General features: G+C 45.3%; 1 protein-coding gene across 1 annotated transcript in view; it reads right to left on the bottom strand.

The window, feature by feature from the left end:
* Positions 1-7,510: 7,510 nt before the first annotated feature.
* Positions 7,511-20,952, bottom strand: part of LOC134336464 (uncharacterized) — a 77,616-nt gene continuing 64,174 nt past the window's right edge. Inside the window, exons 15-18 of the mRNA XM_063030716.1 lie at positions 20,570-20,720; positions 19,927-20,011; positions 18,091-18,183; positions 7,511-7,893 (exon numbers count right to left, since the gene is read on the bottom strand). Coding sequence (XP_062886786.1) covers positions 7,682-7,893; positions 18,091-18,183; positions 19,927-20,011; positions 20,570-20,720 — 541 coding nt within the window. The 3' untranslated portion in view covers positions 7,511-7,681. The remainder of the gene's footprint in view (positions 7,894-18,090; positions 18,184-19,926; positions 20,012-20,569; positions 20,721-20,952) is intronic.

Here is a 20,952-nt window from a genome sequence, read left to right on the forward strand (position 1 = left end):
CCGGGTCGGGATAGAGAGAGCCGTTCCCTGGAGAGAGGAGGTTTTTCACTGTGCAGGAGCTGGAGCGAGATGATGTTAAAACGGCAAGTGTGGACAGCAGGTGCCACATTGGCGGCGGGTCTCTGAGGCTTTGGCTCCAGAGGACCAGGTTAGACAAGGTGACTCCCATAGCCCTTCCTCTATCGTTGGTTTATTATTGTCACCGAGATATAGTGAAAAACTTGTCTTGCATACTGGTCATGTTAATCAGATCGTTACACGGTGGATCGAGGTAGAACAAAATAAACCGCTAACAGAATGTACAATAAAGTGTAAATCACAGATAAGGTGGAGGGCAAGTAAATGATAGAGTTAGATTGTGAGGCCAACAGTTCGGCACCGACTAGAAGGGCCGAGATGGCCTGTTTCCGTGCTGTAATTGTTGTATGGTTACCGTACAGGAGCCTGATAACAACGGGGTGATGATGGTAGCCGGTTCTACGCTTGCCAAGATCAGGATAACACAGCGGGATAAAAGCTGTCCTTGAGCCTGGTGGGACGTGCTTTCCGGCTTTTGTATCTCCTGCCTGACAGGAACTATTTTAGATTACTTTAAACTGTTCAGGCAGAGTAGATTAATAGTGACAACAGTTTCCTACTGCTTATCCTCGTCAAACGGTGAGTTGACAGGTGAGGTCAGACCTGCACCAAGCTTGTCCTGAGGAATGTGGGAAGTTGCCGGAGTTTCCGGTGACTACGTGTGCCGGAACTGTGTTCAGCTGCCTCTCCTAGCAGACCACATGATGGTCCTTCCCCTCTGCACCAACACATTCCCCCACCTACTGACACAGAGAGAACAAGCATTGGTCAAGTTCCCCCAAACTGTGGCCCCACCCTGAGAACAGCCAGTGTCTGACTGACCCACAGAGACACAGCAGGGGCTGGGCTGGCCTGAAGGAGGGCCTGCAATACCAGCCCATTCTACCTCCCACCACTTCTGCCAAGTTAGAGCCAATGTCTGCCAACCCCTTCCCCAACAGATTATAGAAGGGAATATTGCAGAGGTGTCAGAATTAGTCAGTACGTCAGGCAGTGGCTGGGAGGAGAGAATCACAGTTAACATTTCAGGTTGATGAGATTCATAATTACAATGTTTATGGATAGATGGATAGGACATGGATAGAAATGGAATTGGTTTATTAGTGTCACATGTACCAAGACACAGTTGGCTTGCATACTTCTCGTGCCCATCAATTCAGTACACACTGCATTGAGGTAAAACAAGGTCAAACAATAACAATGCAGAATAAAGTGTAACAGCTTCATAAATCAAAGTATCGAGTACGAGAACTTCAGAAATTTGGAGATTCTTATACCCCAACGATAAAGAGTTCTCATTCTTTTCACATGTATATCATCATTATTCTAGAATGGATTACTTTCTTATTGACTCTGAATTAATACCACTTGTTGACTGCAAATATGATTCCATTGCTGTTTCCGATCATGCACCATTGAAACTATCTATTAAGTCAATGGATACATCTTCTAGTACTAGACAATGGCGATTTAATACCACTTGGCTTCAGAATTCTGATTTTGTTAATTTTATTGTGGAACGGATTGATTTTTTTTTCAAAATGAATTTTACGGAGGAAATTTCCAGCGGGGTACTATGGGATACTTTTAAAGCATATATTCGTGGACAAATCATTTCATATTCTGCTGGATTGAAAAAGCGAACTGATAATGAAATACTTAAACTGGTTGACAAGATCAAAGAAATTGACAAGAAATATTCTATTGCTCCTAATCAGGAGCTTTATAAAGAGAGAGTCGAACTTCAAATGGAACATAGTCTATTACTATCATCTTCGATTGAAAATCAATTAATTGAAACTAGGAGTCAATTCTATATACATGGTGATAAAACTGGGAAACTACTGGCTAATCAACTGAAATCGGCTTCGGTTAAGTGCCAGATTGTTAAAAAAGATGGTACTCTGACAGTTGATCATAATGAGATAAATAAATCCTTTCAAGAATTTTATACTTCTTTATACCAACCTGAATTTCCTGATGATTCCACTATAATGCGAATATTCCAAAATTACCACCCAATGAACATTTAAAATTAGATGTACCTATTACGGTTGAAGAAATAAAGAATGCTATTTCCTCGATGAATTCAGGTAAAGCACCTGGTCCAGACGGTTATACAGTAGAATTTTTTAAAGCCTTTTCTACTATACTTTCTCCTTGGTTATGTAGAATCTTTAAGGATGCAGTATCTATACGTAAATTACCACAATCTTTTTATCGAGCTTCTATTTCCCTAATTCTTAAAAAAGATAAGGATCCTACTGAATGTGCATCTTACAGGCCTATATCTTTGCTGAATGTGGATTCTAAGATTTTTTCTAAAATATTGGCAATGAGACTGGAGAATGTATTGCCTCAAATTATTTCTGTTGATCAGATTGGATTTATTAAAAATCGTTACTCCTTCTTCAATATTAGGAGATTAATGAATATTAGAAACATAGACATAGAAACATAGAAAATAGGTGCAGGAGTAGGCCATTCGGCCCTTCGAGCCTGCACCGCCATTTATTATGATCATGGCTGATCATCCAACTCAGAACCCCGCCCCAGCCTTCCCTCCATACCCCCTGACCCCCGTAGCCACAAGGGCCATATCTAACTTCCTCTTAAATATAGCCAATGAACTGGCCTCAACTGTTTCCTGTGGCAGAGAATTCCACAGATTCACCACTCTGTGTGAAGAAGTTTTTCCTATACTTCTTCACCTAGAACTCCAGAATGCGTTATCTCATTGGATGCTGAGAAAGCTTTTGATAGAGTCGAATGGTCATATCTGTTTAATACGCTTGAGAAATTCAATTTTAATCCTATATTTATATCTTGGATTAAATTGATACACCTTACCCCGTTGGCTTCAGTATTTACCAATAATATCAAAGATCTCCCTTTTTTCAGTTATTCCGTGGTACTAGGCAGGGTTGCCCTCTTAATCCATTATTATTCGATATTTCCCTGGAGCCATTAGCTACTGCTATTCGTCCCTCTCCTAATATATTTGGTATTACCCATGGGAATGAGATACATAAATGATCACTATATGCAGATGATTTACTATTATATATTTCTAACCCTCAGAAATCCATTCTGGCAATATTATCTTTGCTTGCTCAGTTTATTAGTTTTTCTGGTTATAAACTGAATCTTAGCAAGAGTGAACTTTTTCCATTAAATATGCAGGCTCCCATTTCTAGATGTTCATCTCTTAGATTGATTACTGACTATTTTACTTATTTGGAGGTTAAAATTGCTGAGACACATAAGGACTTACTCAAGCTCAACTTTTTACCGTTAGTTAGTCAGGTTAAACAATTGCTTACTAAATGGTCCCCATCGTCTCTATCACTGATAGGCTGAATCAATGCTATTAAAATGATTATTCTACCTATTTCAAGCAGTACCAATTTTTAATCCTAAATCTTTTTTTTGATACTATTGATTCTAAAATTTCCTCATATATGGCAGAATAAAAATCCTAGGTTAAGTAAAAAATATCTACAGAAGTCCTAGAAAGATGGTGGTTTAGCATTGCCGAACTTAATATTCTATTACCAGACAATTAATATTCCATATTTAATATTTTGGACACAAGATTGGGATATAATTCCAAGTCCACAATGGGTAAACCTTGAAAATTACTCTGTACAAGGTTTTCATTAGTTTCTATTTTAGGATCTTCACTGCCCCTTATGTTTTCTAAATTGAATAAACAAATGGTTAATCCAATAATTAAACATACATTACAAATATAGTTCCAATTTCGTAAAGTTTTTGGTTTGAACAAATTTATATTATCAAGCCCTATTATATGGAATTTTTTTTCCAACCCCCTGTTATGGATCAAGCCTGTTTGATACGGAAAATGAAGGGTAGAACATGTTTCTGTTTCCGTGACTGTTTCATGTCTTTTGAACAGTTGTCTAATAAATATAACTTGCCCAGATCCTATTTTTTTAGATATTTACAAATAAGCAACTTTTTAAATACCATGCTGTCTACATTTCCAATTTCATACCCAACTGATATCACAGAAAAAATTTTAGGCTTAAATCCTTATCAGAAGGGATTAATAACTATTTATGATATAATTATGAAAATACAGCCAGGTATAGCTGATAAAATTAAAAATGAATGGGAAAGGGAACTTCAATTTTTACCTACCTATAGAGAAATGGGAGAAAATTTTTCAATTAGTTAGCTCTTCCTCTATACATGCTAAACATCCGCTGATACAATTTAAGGTAGTGCATAGGGCCCACATGTCTAAAGATAAACTAGCTCATTCTTACTCCCATATAAATCCTATTTGAAGGAGACAGACGGGAGAAGCACAGAGGAACATCTGGAGAAATTTCTGAAATGCCCGGTTCGCTGCCGCTGCTACTGTGCAATCAAGAATCTCCAGAGGGAAGGCCCTAAAATCCCCAGTTTTGCCTGCTGCTGGCGACCGAGGCTGGGGTCGAAGCGTTCGGCAGAGATGGTGCTTGGTGCTCGGTGTCGGAGGGCTGATCAGAGCTCAAAGTTTTCGGACGACTCAGAGTAGGACTGTGGTCGGGCATGGCAGGGAGAGTTTTTCTTTTCCTTCTCCCGTCTGCGTGAGATGTGGGACTTTCGAGAGACTTTGAACTTTTTACTGTGCCCATGGACTGTTCTACATCAAGTTATGGTATTGTTGCACTGTTGTAAATATATGTTATAATTATGTGGTTTTAGTTAGTTTTTCAGTCTTGGTCTGTCCTATGTTTCTGTGATATCACACCGGAGGAATATTGTATCATTTCTTAATGCATGCATTACTAAATGACAATAAAAGAGGACTGCGTGTCCTCATAATCTAATTTGTGACAGATGTCACTCTGAGGTGGCCTCTTTGACTCATATGTTCTGGTCCTGCCCTCTCTTGGAAAAATTTTGGAACGATATCTTTGATAACATTTCAACAGTTTTGCTTTTTGATTTACAACCCCATCCTATTATGGCAATTTTTGGTTTGCCAATGACGGAACATAGCTCTTTATCCTCTTCAGCCTGTCGTATGATCGCACTTGTTACATTAATGGCCAGAAGGTCCATTTTATTGAATTGGAAAGAGACCAATCCCCCTACTACATTTCAATGGTTCTCTCAAACTATATCGTGTTTAAATTTAGAAAAAATCATTTTTGATTTTTGATCCTTCAGTTAAATTTGAAGAGACTTGGAAGCCTCAACATTTTCATATGATGTAGTTTGACCTTCTCCGAATCCTTTTATTAACTTAGAATATATGAATAGAAGAGCGGAGTTGATGACATTAATGAATGTATTCGATCTGATATATTGGTTCAGCCCTGGTTTGTTCTGTTTGGGGTTTTTCTTTGTGATTTTTTTTCTTTTTATTTTTTTCTCTTCATGATTAATTATAGCAAGAGTTTGGAAGTTTATTACACTTCTACTATTTGTAGTTTCTCTTGTATATGTTTATTATCAATAATGTAATTCCAATCTCTTTATATCACTATTGTTATTATGTTTATGAACTTGAAAACTAATAAAAAGATTTTTTTAGAGAGAATTAGAATTAGAGGTCGTGGGTTAAGGGTGAAAGGTGAAATGTTTAGGAGAAACCTGAAGGGAGCTTCTTCACTCAGAGGGTGGTGAGAGTGTGGAACAAGCTGCCAGCACAAGAGATGGATGTGGGTTCAATTTCAACATTGACGAGAAGTTTGGATGAGTAAATGGATTGGAGGGGCTGGAGGGCTGTGATGCAGAATTACATGTTACCATGGAGAAGATGGGCTGAAGGCCTCGTTTCCGTGCTCTGACTCTAACTCCCTGACCGCCAGCACCTTCTCCAGTCAGGCGGCCACAAAGGGGCAGTTAGGGAAAGGTAAGAAATGTTGGCCTTGACTGCAATGGCCAGATTCCTAAAATGTCCATGTTTGTCATCAACCAAGCCCCGTCCACTTACCTGCCTCACTGGCATTGCCTGAGGACTTGGCTTGGAGCAGGTCCCCCGCTGGACACAGGCATGGACGTGCCACTGATGGACACGGACACAGACAGGTTACTGATCAACGTTGACAATGACAGCAGATTCCCCAGCTAAACAAATCCAACAAAGACACAGTGGGTGCAGTTACAAAGAGTTTATTGTTGTTGTGCATACAGGTCCATGTGGTAAATAGTGATAGTGTGCAGAACCAATTTGGCTGAAGTTTCGATTGAGAAGATGTGATGGAAAATTCACCAGGGATGTTGAACCTTTGGCTAGAGTCAAAGATTTGCCAAGAGTAGAACTCACAATGTAGGGACAATCAGTCACTCGTATCCTAGGTGGCCACTTGGTGTAGGGGACAGTCATTCACTGTTGGCAATCGTAGTGTAGGGACGGTCAATCAGTGACTGAGCTTCCATTTTTGCTGTGGGTGGAGAATCTCTGTGTGAAGATACTTCTCAGCTCAGACTTGTCACTGAGACCCTGCCAGGAGAGGGTGGTGGGAAATGCCGGCTCCAGGTCTGCTGTGCCCAGCTCACCCCCTCTTCCTCAGACGTTAACTTCTAGTGCTCTGTACGCAGAGACCTTTCTCCCTCAGAACACACCACTGTCCAGTTTCCCACTGCTTAATCTCTCTGCCCAGGTAGGCAATTGAACAACCAGCCTGGTGACCAGGCCCACAGTCGGTATCAGCAAACCAAGATATGTCAGTGTGGGTAGTGGGTAGTGGCTCCATATGTCACTACTACAGGGCGTGACGACCCTACCTCACATGAGTCCTGGGCTCAGCTGGCTCCGGCTGACAGCACCCGGTATGGGCCCCTATCCAGGGTCACAGATCCCACTGCCTTGTGGGTATCTTCAGGAGAAGAGAAGGCTGAGGAGTAAACCCTACACAAATCCGGAGTGGAACCCCTAAGGCGGTTGGATGACGTAAAAAGTCACCTCCCAGCAGCTCCTGCAGCCAAGCTAATGCCAAGTGTACTGCTTTGCATTCCTTTGGACCACATCCGCGAGGCCGAGAGGAGGATCTCGATGTCTGGGCAGCCCAGGGTCTCCATATTCATCGCCCAGGTCTGCGCCCCAGATGGGAGCATCCATTGTCTACTTAGACAGACGGAGCCATGATGATGAGATATGTCAGACCAGAGCCTCTCACACAGGGAGAACTGTGGCTGGGGAACCGCTGCAGAGGTCCCGGAGGGGGGAGTGAGGGGTAGGTGACAAAGTTCTTATTGGAAGAGTCACCCTTTGGTATGGGCCGGGAGTGTAGGGAGTGTACAGTGGTACAGCTCTGAACTGCACCCCAACCTGTAAGCAGTTGGGCCAGGGAACATCTCTCACTCTCCCCCCCCCCCCACCATCCCAGACACACTGAGCAATGTCACCCCTCCAAAGTGAGATGTCCCCACCAACCCACTCCCTCTATCCACCTCCCACTGCTCCCTCGATACCGAGTAACATCACCTCCCCCACTGCCCCCTCACCATCCTGGACACACTGAAACATCCCCTCCCACCATTCCTGACACTCAGTGACATATTGGTGCATCCCATCATGCTCCCTACACTGAGGAACAGGTGGACCATTGAACAGATCATCTCCAATATATTTCTACAACAGTTAAACATTGAGGGGTTCAGCAGGGGCTGGCAACTCAGGCTTGTGGTGAAAGGCAGGTCCCGTTGTTCCTGCTGTCGGCTCCGGAGATGGACACGAGATGGACCGAGGCTGGACCGGCCCTGCTTGACCATCAATGCAAGGACAGGTCAGCAGCTCGGCCGGACACCGGCAGTTTCGCTCCAGCTGGGCACCACGTACGTTCACCGCTGACCCTAAACACAGGAGAAACAATCACATTCCTGAATGACCTGTGACCGTGAGCTCACAGAACAGCCAACCTTTCACTGGTCCCTGGGTCATGGAATAGCTGACCTCTGACTGCAGGGATATGGACCTTTGACCTTTATCCAAGGGGTTTCTGAACAGGACCTCTATGAGTCGGGGAATGACTGACCTTTGACTACTAATTGACCTGAGAACCCAGTGCCTATGGGGTGAGCGTGAAAGGGATTTGGTCCCAGCTGTTGGAACAACCCCGGCCACAGCTGTGGAGAAGGGCACGAATGGCATTTAATGGGCATTTAATTACATTCCGCTACCCTCCTACCACCTTCACCCACTGGCTGCAGAACACACCACAGACAGTCACCCAGACTCAGACTCAGCAGCCCCTCCTGACCCCAGCTCCTACCTCAACCCCTGGGGGAAACCACCGACCACAGCCCCTACCACTCCCACTCACCATCAGACATAGGAGCAGAATTAAGCCATTCAGTCCATTGAGTCTGCTCCACCATTCCACAATTCCTGATTTATTATCCCCCTCAACCGTATTCTCCTGCCTTCTCCCCATAACTATGAGACCATAAGACATAGGACCAGAATTAGGCCATTCGGCCCATCGGGCCTGCTCCATCATTCAATCATGGCTGATTGTTTTACCCCTCCTCAACCCCATTCCCCAGCCTTCTCCCCATAACCTTTGATGCCATGTCCAATCGAGAACCTATCAATCTCTGCCATAAATACACCCAACGACCTGGCCTCCACAGCTGCCTGTGGAACAATTTCCACAAATTCACCACCCTCTGGCTAAAGCAATTTCTCCGCATCTCCGTTTTATATGGACACCCCTCTACCCTGAGGCAGTGCCCTCTTGTACTAGAGACCCCCACCATGGGAAACATCCTTTTCACATCTACTCTGTCCAGGCCCTTCAACATTAGAAATGTTTCAATGAGATCCCCCTTCATCCTTCTGAATTCCAGTGAGTACAGACCCAGTGCCATCAAACATTCCTTGTATGATAACCCTGTCATTCCTGGAATCATCCTTGTGAACCTCCTCTGGACCCTCTCCAATGCCAGCACATCTTCTCCTAGATGAGAAGCCCAAAATTGTTCATAAAACTCAAGGTGAGGCCTCACCAGTGTCTTATAAAGCCTCAGCATCACATCCTTGCTCTTCTCTTGTATTCTAGACCTCTTGAAATGAATACTAACATTGCATTTGCTTTCCTCACCACCATCTCAACCTGCAAGTTAACTTTTAGGGTGTTCTGCACAAAGACTCCCAAGTCTCTTTACATCTCAGATTTTTGGATTTTCTCCCCATTTAGGAAATAGTCTGCACATCTATTTCTACTGCCAAAGGGCATGACTATGCATTTTCCAACATTGTATTTCATTTGCCACTTTCTTGCCCAAGTCCTTCTGCATACTACCTGTTTCCTCAACACTACCTGCCCCTTCACCAATCTTCATATCACCTGCAAACTTGGCACCAAAGCCTTCTATTCCATCATCTAAATCACTGATATACAGCATAAGTAGAAGCGGTCCCAACACTGACCCCTGCGGAACACCACTAATCACTGGCAGCCAACCAGAAAAGGATCCTTTTATTCCCACTTGCTGCCTCCTACCAATCAGCCAATGTTCTAACCATGTTAGCATTTTTCCTGTAATACCATGGGCTCTTAACTTGGTAAGCAGCCTCATGTGTGGCACCTTGTCAAAGGCCTTCTGAAGGTCCAAATATACAATCTCCACTACATCCCCTTTATCTATCCTACTTGTAATCTCCTCAAAGAATTCTAACAGGTTCGCCAGGCAAGATTTTCCCTGAAGGAAACCATGCTGACTTTGTCCTATCCTGTCCTGTGTCACCAAGTTCTCCATAACCTCATCCTTAACAATTGACTCCAACATCTTCCCAGCCACTGAGGTCAGGCTAACTGGTCTATAATTTCCTTTCTGCAAGTCTGGAATGACATTTGTAATCTTCCAGTCCTCAGGCATCATGCCAGAGTCCAATGATTTTTGAAAGATCATTACAAGTGCCTCCACAATCTCTACCACTACCTCTTTTACAACCTTAGTGAGCAGTTCATCTGGTCCGGGTGACTTATGTACCCTTAGGTCTTTCAGCTTTTTGAGCACCTTCTCCCTTGTGATAGTAACTGCACTCACTTCTCTTCCCTCACACCCTTCAATATCTGGAACACTGCTAGTGTCTTCCACAGAGAAGACTGATGCTAAATACTCACTTAGTTCATTTGCCATTACCTAGTCCCTATTATTAGTTCTCCAGCCTCATTTTTTTTAGCACTCTCAACTCTCATTTATTTTTTACATACTTTTACTACCCACTTTGATGTTGTTTGCTAGCTTGTTTTCATGTTTCATCTTTTCCCTTCTAATGATTCTTTTAGTTGCTCTCTGTAGGTTTTTAAAATCTTTCCAATCCTCTATCTTCCCACTAATTTTTGCTTTGTTGTATGCCCTCTCTTTTGCTTTTACATTAGTTTTGACTTCCCTTGTCAGCCACGGTTGTACTATTTTGCCATTTGAGTAATTCTTTGTTTTTGGAATACACATGACCTGCACCTTCCTCAATTTTCCCAGAAACGCACACCATTGCTGCTCTGTTATCATCCCTGCCAGCAGCTCCTTCCAGTTTACCTTGGCCAATACGTCTCGCATACCACTGTAGTTTCCCCTACCCCACCGAAATACTGCTACTGTATATCAGACTTTACTTTCTCCCTATCAAATTTCAAGTTGAACTCAATCATATTGTGATCACTGTCTCATAAGGGCTCTTTTAGCTTAAGCTCCCTAATTGCCTCCAGTTCATTACATAACACCCAATCCAGTATAGCTGATCCCCTAGTAGGCTCAACGACAAACTGTTCTAAAAAGCCATCTCGTAAGCATTCAACAAACTCATTGTCTTGAGATCCATTACCAATCTAATTTTTCCAATGAACCTGCATGTTAAAATCTTCCGTAACTATCATAACTTTGCTCTTTTGACACACGTTTTCTATTTCCTTGTGTAATCTGTGGTCCACATCCCAGTGGATGTGATTGGGAGGCCTGTATATAACTGCCATCGGGGTCCTTTTACCTTTTTAACTCAACCCACAAGGATTCGACATATTCCAATCCTATGTCACATCTTTCCACTGATTCGATGCCATTCTTTACCAGCAGAGCCACACCACCCCCTCTGCCCACCTTCCTATCCCTCCAGTATAATATGTTACCTTGGACATTCAGCTCCCAACTAGAACCATCCTTCAGCCACGATTCAGTGATTGCCACATCATCATATCTGGCAACCTGTAATAGTCCAACAAGATCATCCACCTTATGTCTTATACTCTGTGCGTTGAGATACAACACTTTGAGCACTGTATTTGCTATCCTTTTTGATTTTGCATCCCTAATGCACTGATAATTGCAGCCAGCGGGATGACTTTGTCCTATCATCTGCCTGCTCTTCCCGACGGTCTGGCTGCATGCTATCTTTCTTTTTTTTTCACCATCCATCCTATCCTGAGTCCCCTCATTTCGGTTCCCACCCCTCCGCTAAATTATTTCAAACCCTCCCCAACAGCTCTATGAAACTTGCCTGCGAGAATATTAGTCCCCCTTGGGTTCAGGTGCAACCCATCCCTTTTGTACAGGTCATACCTCCCCCCGAAAAATTCCCAATGATCCAAGAACCTGCAGCCCTGCTCTCTGCACCACCTTCTCAGCCTCACATTTATCTGCCAAATCATCCTGTTTCTACCTTCACTAGCACATGGTACAGGGAGCAATCCTGAAATAACTATCCTGGGGGACCTGCTCCTCAGCTTTCGGCTGAACTCTCCAAATTCTCTCTTCAGAACCTCATTGCTTTTCCCTCCTATGTCATTGGTGCCAATATGTACCAAAACATCTGGCTGCTCTCAGTACCTCTTCCTTCTTCTGTCTTTACTTCTGCACCATGGACTCATGCTGAGTCTCCGTGGTATTCCCCGGGAGCTCATCCCCCATAACAGTATCCAAAACAGTATTGTTATTTTTGAGGGGAATGGCCACAGGGGTGCTCTGCGCTACCTGCCTCTTCACATTTCCATTTCTGCCGACAGTCCCCCAGCTGCTCGCCTTCTGCAACTTAGGGGTGACTACTTCCCTGTAACTCTGATCGATTATCTCCTCACTCTCCTGCACAAGCCAAAGGTCATCCAGCTGCTGCTCCAGATTCCCAACATGGTCTTCAAGGAGCTGCAGCTGGATGCACCACGCAGATGTAGTTCTCTGGGAGAGAGAAAAAAGGGAACTTTAACAGAACCTTACCTAGAGCCAATGCCTCTTCTGAGCCAAAGCCTTAGACATCCTGACTAACCAACCGATCTCTGCTCTAAATATACTCAATGACTTGGCCTCCATAGCCGTCCATGACAATGAACTCCACAGATTCACTCCCCTGTGGCTAATGAGGTTCCTCCTCATCTCCGTTCCGAATGGTTCTCCCTCTACTCTGAGCATTCAGACACCATCCCTCTGCTCCTGCATTGTCACTAAATGCTGGAACTCCCTCCCAATGGTACCTGGAACCCTTCACCAGAAGGTCTGTACTTAGTCACTCAGTTATGAAAAGGGCCCTTTGGCCCGACCAGACCACAACAACAAAAACTCCCATTTAAACTAATTCCTCCCATTTGCCCGCATTTGGCCCATCCCCCCTCAACCATTTCTATCCATGTACAGCACCTGCCCACGTGTCATTTAAATGTTAGAAACCACAGAAAACCTATAGCACAATACAGGCCATTTGGCCCACAATACTGTGCCAAACATGAACTTGTGCAAAGCTGTCAGAGTCCTATCCACACAGACTCAAGGCTGTAATTGCTGCCAAAGTTACATCTACTAAACACTGACTTGAAGGGGCTGACTACTTATGCAATCAATCATTTTATGTTTTACATTCGTAATTAATTTCGATCACTTTTTAGAGATCTGTTTTCACTTTGGCACAGAAGAATCCCTCGCCAAATTAAATCCACTGTGATTCAGTGTTGTTAAAAAATAAAACATGAAAACTTCCGGGGGGGGGGGGGCTCACTGTAAATTCAATAGAAATATGGAAACATAGAAAACCTACAGCACAATACAGGCCCTTTGGCCCACAATGCTGTACCGAACATGTATGTACTTTAGGAATTACCTAGGGTTATCCATAGCCCTCTGTTTTTCTAAACTCCATGTACCTTTCCAGGAGTCTCTAAAAGACCCTATCGTATCCGCCTCCACCACCGTTGCCGGCAGCCCATTCCACGCACTCACCACTCTCTGCGTAAAAAACTTACCCCTGACATCTCCCCTGCACCTACTTCCAAGCACCTTAAAACTGTGTCCTCTTGTGTTAGCCATTTCAGCCCCTTTGACTATCCACACGATCAATGCCTGTCATTGATGTTAATATACCTGCCACGACCATTTCCTCTAGCAGCTCATTCCATGTATTAACTGCCCTCTGGGTGACAAAGTCTCTTTCCCCTCTCATCTTAAAGCAGTGCCATCTGATTCCAGATTCCTGACCGTGTGCATTCACCTTGTGTCTACCTCTGATTTCCTACACCTCGTAACACTCCAGGGAATAAAGTCCAACCCTCTCAACCTCTCCAAAACTCACTCCCTGGAGTCCTGGCAACATCCTCAGAAATATCCTTGACACTCTTTCCAGCTTGATGGTGTCTTTCCTGATAGTAAAGCTGAACACAATATTCCCCATGGGGCCTCACTGCCTGGTACAACAGCAGCTTAATACCCTGTCTTCGATACTGCTCTGACTGGTGAAGGACAATATGCCAAATGCCTTCTTCAGCTTTGGGGCGTCCAAGCAGGTGACTCACCACCCCACCCCCCCTTTTGACCAGCACCATGGGATGGGTAATAGAATGTTGAACTGAGAGATGTACAAAACAAGTGAGCCATCAGCCTATTGAGTTCGTACTGCCTGTCGACCACCATTTACGCTAACTCCATGTTTGGTCGAGGAAAACTGGATACACAGTGCCTATAAAAAGTATTCATTCCCTTTGGAAGTTTTCATGTTTTATTGTTTTACATCCTTGAGTCACAGTGAATTTAATATGAATTTAACTTAATTCCCAGCTATGCCTACCTGCTTGGAGGCTACATGGAACAGTCTATGTTCCAAGCCTACACTGGAGACTGTCCTGCACTTTTCCTACGCTGCATCAGCGACTGCATTGGTGCTGCTTCCTGCACCCGTGCTGAACTCATCAACTTCATCCACTTTGCCTCCTAATTCACCTGGTCCATTTCCGACACCTCCCTCCCCTTTCTCTATCTCACTGTCTCTATTTCCGGAGGCAGCTTATCCACCGATGCCTATTACAAACCTTCAGACTCTCACAGCTACCTGGACTACATCTCGTCCCACCCTGTTACTTGTAAAATTGCCATCCCCTTCTCTTCCTCCATCTCTGTCACATCTGCTCTCAGGATGAGGCTTTTCATTCCAGAACGAAGGAGATGTCCTCCTACTTCAAAGAAAGGGGCTTCCCTTCCTCCACCATCAACACTGCCCTCAACCACATCTCTTCCATTTCACACACACCTACTCTCACCCCATCCTCCTGCCACCTTACCGGCGATAAGGTTCCTCCTGTCCTCACCTACCACCCCACCAGCCTCCGCGTCCAGCACATAATTCTCCAAAACTTCCGCCAAACCTTCAATAGGATCCCACCACCAAGCACATCTTTCCCTTCTATCCACTTTCTGCTTCCTGCAGAGATCACTCCCTTGTCCATTCGTGCCCCCCACTGATCTCCCTCTTGGCACTTAAACCTGCAAGTGGAACAAGTGCTTCACCTGCCTATACACCTCCTCCCTCACTACCATCCAGGGCCCTAAACAGTCCTTCCAGGTGAGGCGACACCTCACCTGTGAGTCTGTTGGGGTCATTTACTGTGTTCAGTGCTCATGGTGTGGCCTCCCGTACATCAATGAGACCCGATGTAGATTGGGAGACCGCTTCACCGAGCATCTCTGCTCCATCTGCCAGAAAAGAGGGATCTCCTAGTGGCCCCCATTTTATTTCCACTTCCCATTCCCATTCCAATATGTCCATCCATGGCTTCCTCCACTGTCATGATGAGGCCACACTTAGATTGGAGGAAAAACACCTTATATTCTGTTTGTGTAACCTCCAACCTAATGGCATGAACATCAATTTCTCAAACTTCCGGTAATGCCCCGCAGCCACACCCCCTCTTTTCCATTTCCCATTCCCTTTTCTCCCTCTCACCTCATCTCACCAATCAACTTCCCAACTCATCCCTCCACCTGCTGGTTTCACCTATCACCTGGTGGTTCCCCCACCTTCTAAATCTACTCCTCAGCTTTTCTCTCCAGTCCTGCCGAAGGGTTTCAGCCTGAAATATCAACAGTACTTTTTTCCCATAGGTGCTGCCTTGCCTGCTGAGTTCCTCCAGCATTTTATGTGTCTTGCTCGGATTTCCAGCCTTTGCAGATTTTCTCTTGTTTGTTAATTTAATTTGGCTTTTTTTTTTACATTGATCAACAGAAAAAGACCCTTTCGTATCAATGTGAAAACAAATCTCTACAAAGTGATCTAAACTAATTACAAATATAAAACACAAAATAATTGATTGCATTAGTATTCGTCCCCTTTAATATGACACACAAAATCATCACTGGTGCAGCCAATTGGTTTTACAAGTCACATAATCAGTTAAATGGAGATCTGTTTTTGGAGGCCTGTGAGCAGTCAAGGAGTTTCAATTGATTGTAGTAAAACTACACCTGTATCTGGAAGGTCCAACTGCTGATATCCTGGCAAAAACTACACCATGAAGACAAAAGAAACATAGAAACATATAAAATTATGAAAGGGATAGGTAAGATAGAGGCAGGAGTTGTTTCCACTGATAGGTGAGACTAGAACTAGGGGACATTGCCTCAAGATCTGGGGGTGAAGATTTAGGATGGAGATGAAGAAGAACTGCTTTTCCCAAAGAGTGGTGAATCTGTGGAATTCTCTGCCCAGTGAAGCAGTGGAAGCTACCTCAGTAAATACATTTAATACAAGGTTGGATAGATTTTTGCATAGTAGGGGAGTGAAGGGTTTATGGGGAAAAGGCAGGAAGATGGAGATGAATCTGTGGCCAGATCAGCCATGATCTTATTGAATGGCCGAGCAGGCTCGACGGGCCAGATGGCCTCCTCCTGCTCCTAATTTTTCAGAATACTCCAAGCAACTCTGTAAAAAGGTTATTGAAAAGTATAAGTCAGGAGATGGGCACAAGAAAATTTCCAAGTCACTGAATATCGATTGGAGTACAGTTAAGTCAATAATGAAGAAATGGAAAGAATATGGCACAGCTGTAAATCTGCCTCGAGCAGGCCATCCTCAAAAACTGAGTGACCGTGCAAGAAGGGGACTAGTGAGGGAGACCACCATGAGACCACCATGAGACCTATGACAACTCTGGAGGAGTTACAAGCTTCAGTGGCTGAGATGGGAGAGACTGCACATACAACAACTGTTGCCCAGCTGTTTCACCAGTCACAGCTTTATGGGAGAGTGGCAAAGAGAAAGCCATTGTTGAAAAAAACTCACATAAAATCTCAGCTAGAGTTTGCCAGAAGGCATGTGGGAGACTCTGAAGTCAGCCGGAAGAAGGTTCAATGGTCTGATGAAAGCAAAATTGAGCTTTTTGGCCACCATCCCCACTGTGAAGCATGGTGGCTGCATCATGCTGTGGAGATGCTTCACTGCAGCAGGCCCTGGAAGGCTGGTGAAGGTAGAAGTAAAATGAATGCAGCAAAATACAGGGAAATCCTGGAGGAAAACCTGATGCAGTCTGCAAGAGAACTGTGACTTAGGAGAAGATTTATTTTCCAGCAAGACATTGACCCCAAGCATAAAGCCAAAGCTACACAGGAATGACTTAAAAATAACAAAGTTAATGTCCTGGAGTGGCCAAGTCGGAGTCCAGACCTCAATCCAATTGAGAATTTGTGGCTCGACTTGAAAAAGGCTGTTCACTCACGATCCCCATGTAATCTGACAGAGCTTGAGCAGTTTTGTAAAGAAGAATGGGAAAAAATTGCAGTGTCCAGGTGTGCAAAGCTGATAGAGACCTATCCACACAGACTCAAGGCTGTAATTGCTGCCAAAGGCGCATCTACTAAATATTGACTTGAAGGGGGTGAGTAATTATGCAATCAATTATTTTGTGGTTTATATTTTTAATTAATTTAGACCAATCTGTAGAAATATGGTTTCAATTTGACACAAAGGCATATTTTCTGTTAATCAATGTCAAAAAAGCCAAATTAAATCCACTGTGATTCAATGTTGTAAAACAATAACACATGAAAACTTCTGGGGGGGGTGGGGGGTGTGAATGCTTTTCTAGGCACTGTAGACACAGTATTCCAGGGTTCGTATAGTTGGAGCGTAGAGTTGTGTGTGATCCAGGGATCGAATAGTTAATCTCAGAATCGTGTGTGATCCAGGGATTATACAGTTAGATCCCAGAATCATGTGTGATCTAGGGTTTGTGCAGTTTGAGACAGAGTTGTGTGTGATCCAGGGATCATACAGTTAATCCTAGAATCGTGTGTGATCCAGGGATCGAACAGTTAATCTCAGAACCATATGTGAAATGGGGATCGTACAGTTAATCTCAGAATCGTGTGTGATCCAGGGATCGAACAGTTAATCTCAGAACCATGTGTGAAATGGGGATCTACAGTTAATCTCAGAATCATGTGTGATCCGGGGATCTTACAGTTAGATCCCAGCATTGCGTGTGATCTGGGGATTGTACAGTTAATCTCAGAATCGTGTGTGATCTGGGGTTCGTGCAGTTTGAGACAGAGTTGTGTGTGATCCAGGGGTCATCCATTAGGGGACCAGAGGGTGTGTGATGTGTACAGCTGGCTGTATCTATCTGTGCAACCCCTTCCCCGGCTGTCTGCTCCACACTGCCCACTCCTTTGGCAGCAGCATCCCCGGCAGGTTGCATGATAACCTCTTCTCTGGGGCACATGCTGGATGAATATATGTTGTGGACTGGCACCTTAGGGTGACTCTAGGTTGCCCAGCACCCATGCATAGGTGATCCTTACCTGGCCCCAGTACGGTGGGGAGGTGCCCACTGGGTAAGCGACTGGAGCAGATCCTGGGGGCAGGAGACCTCTGGGACACCTTGCACTTGGACCCTGCAACAGAGAGTTCGAGTCAGGCAAGGAGAGGGGACCGTACACAGAGAGAGAGTGAGTGTGAGTGAGTGACTGAGTGTGTGTGTGTGTGTGTGTGTGTGTGAGGAGTATAAGGCAGGGGGAGGGGGACAGTACAGAGAGAGAGAGTGTGTGTGTGTGTGCGTGCATGCACATGGGGGAGGAGTATAAGGACAGGGGAGAGGTGGGGAGCATAATGTTTGTATTTCACATTTCCAGCATCTGAAGTTTTTTTGGATAGTGTTTAGTCCTCCTGGCTCAGCAGACTTGTATGAACACTGCTTCTATGACGCTATGTGCTAATGCTGTTATGTGCCAACGATGTTACATCAAGTAAGTTGAATGGTGTCACAATAATAACCTCACACGTAACATCAGCAAGACCAGGGAATTGATTGTGGACTGCAGGAAGGGGAAGTCAAGGGAACATGCATCAGTCCTCACACTGGGATTAGCAGTAGAAAGGGTGAGCTTCAGGTTCCTAGGTGTCAACATCTCTGAACATCTATCCTGGGCCCAATGTTTTGATGCAATTATGTGGAAGGCATGACAGAACTCGACTTTGGAATGAGTCAGTTGCACGTTGGTTGGTTGTCTGCCCTATTGAATGTGGTCTTTCAATGATTTTATTATGATTCTTGGATTTACTATGAATGCCTGTGAGGAGGTGAGAGCTGGTAGGCACGGACTCTACGTTCACTCCCTGTTGGATGGCAGTTTCTCAACATCTGTACTAGATACATTGTCCTTTTAACCCTCCCTCCTCCCCGGGACTCCCCATGTGAGGCAGTGCACCCTCAACTGGACTCAACATCTTGGTCCGTCCGCCCCCGCCCAGCTGGTTTGTTCCCCCTCTCTGACCTCGGTTCAATCAGCACCTCCCACCCACACCATCGTCAGAGTTACTTTGTTGGCGCCTGCCCTGACCAGTACCATCCTTGTGCTCTCCATTTTACCCCACATCTTCCCACATTCCCTCCAGCCCCTCATCCGTAACTCAGACCTGGTCTTAGAGTCATGGTGTTGCATGTCATGGACACAGACTATTTGGCCCAAAGGCTCCATGCCCATCCTGGTGCCTGACAAGTCAGTCCCATTTTCTTGGATTATGGGGATGTCAGCCATTTGGCCCATCTAACCTTTCCTATCCATTACCCATACAGATGTAATACTTGTTCAAGTAGCTGCTTCAGTCACTTCCTCTGGCAGCTCATTCCATATACGGACCGCCCTCTGTGTGAACAAGCTTCCCCTCGGGTTCTATTAAATCGCTCCTCCCTCACCTTAAACCTGTGCTGTCTGGTTCTCGATTCTCCAACCCTGGGGAAAAGACTGTGCACATTCACTCTATCTGTACCCCTCTGAATTGTCAACCCGCATTCTCCTATGCACTACTGAGCAATGTTCCAACCTGCCTGACCTCTCACTCTAACTCAGTCGCTCAGCAACATCCTCGTGAATCTCCACACTCGTCCCAGCTTATGACTAACAGCGTAATCAGATCTGCGCGCAGCCTCACTGATGTCTCGTTCTGTATTTAACGCTTCCAGCTCGCATCCAAACTGTGCTTCTCCACGGAGGCTGCTCGGCCTGCTGAGTGTTCACACAGTTTGTGTTTGTACTTGGATGCAGCCCTGTGCCTGGTGATAGACAGACAGGAGAGGTGGTGGAGCAGTGGTGCAAGGGTCAGAGACACACGAGGACGTGGTGCCCCGCCGTACTCACCGTCCCGGCCTGCAATGGAGGGCAGCTTACAGCTGGACCTTCCCCGGGCTCCCTGTAGGTCGGTCATTACTGGGCTCTCTACTTGCTGCAGGGATAAGCACATGTTAGACCAGACTTCTGGGACATCAACAAACATCTATCCTGCCTGCAGATAGACATCTACCCCATGCACAGTCAGGTGCCCTGTCTGCAGTAGACAGATATCCCAGCACCCAGGGGTCAGCAAATTACAAGAGGTTGTGGGGACGGAGGTGGTGGTTTTGGGACCGAGAACCATAACCGGTAATGGTCTCAGTATATGGGGCAACTCCCCTTCCCCTTACCCATCCCCAGTATCTCCAACCCCTCCACCTCTCCCCTCCCTGAAATCTCCAATCTGCCTCGTTTCCTCTGAACTTTCGCCCCCCCGCCCACATTCCCCCAGCTGGGCTCCCATGCCCTCCGGGGAAATCTAGCAATGGAAGGAGATGGCGGAGGACATTTGGCTCCTCCAGCTTGCTGTGCAGTGATCCCGAACCCATCCTCCCTCAGGTGGACCCTGCGTAGTCTGTGTGAACAGCACAAAGGAGCAGCTCTTCCCCCCACCACCCCAGGTGTATTCACCCCTACCAGTGCAGCCAGTCCAGCCCTGCTTCCCATGAACCTTAGTGAAGTGATTATCGTCCAGCAGCCTGGTGGGGTAGGGTTCATACAGCCTGGGGCCTCGCCGGTTCTGGGCATAGGTCAAGGTGTGGCTACCCCCGCAGCTCCTGGCTGTGGGTGGGAAAGCTTCCGGTAGATCCAGCACCCGTTCGCTGCAGAGAGGGAAAAGAGAGAGTTCACCAAGTGACAGGGCCCACCACTAGACCCTGACCACTAATCGCCTGAAATTAGTCGTCCCAGAGACCCACCCAACCTCACCCACTTATTCCTGACCCTCTACTGAAAACCGTCACACTACCCCTGGCCGGACATTCACCGTCTGTGGAACTGTATAAGCACAATCCCTGGGGCTCGCTCAGAAGCAAACACCCACCAGTCAAAGGA

This window comes from Mobula hypostoma, chromosome 22 (genome assembly GCF_963921235.1).
Source record: "Mobula hypostoma chromosome 22, sMobHyp1.1, whole genome shotgun sequence".
Taxonomy (NCBI): domain Eukaryota; kingdom Metazoa; phylum Chordata; class Chondrichthyes; order Myliobatiformes; family Myliobatidae; genus Mobula; species Mobula hypostoma.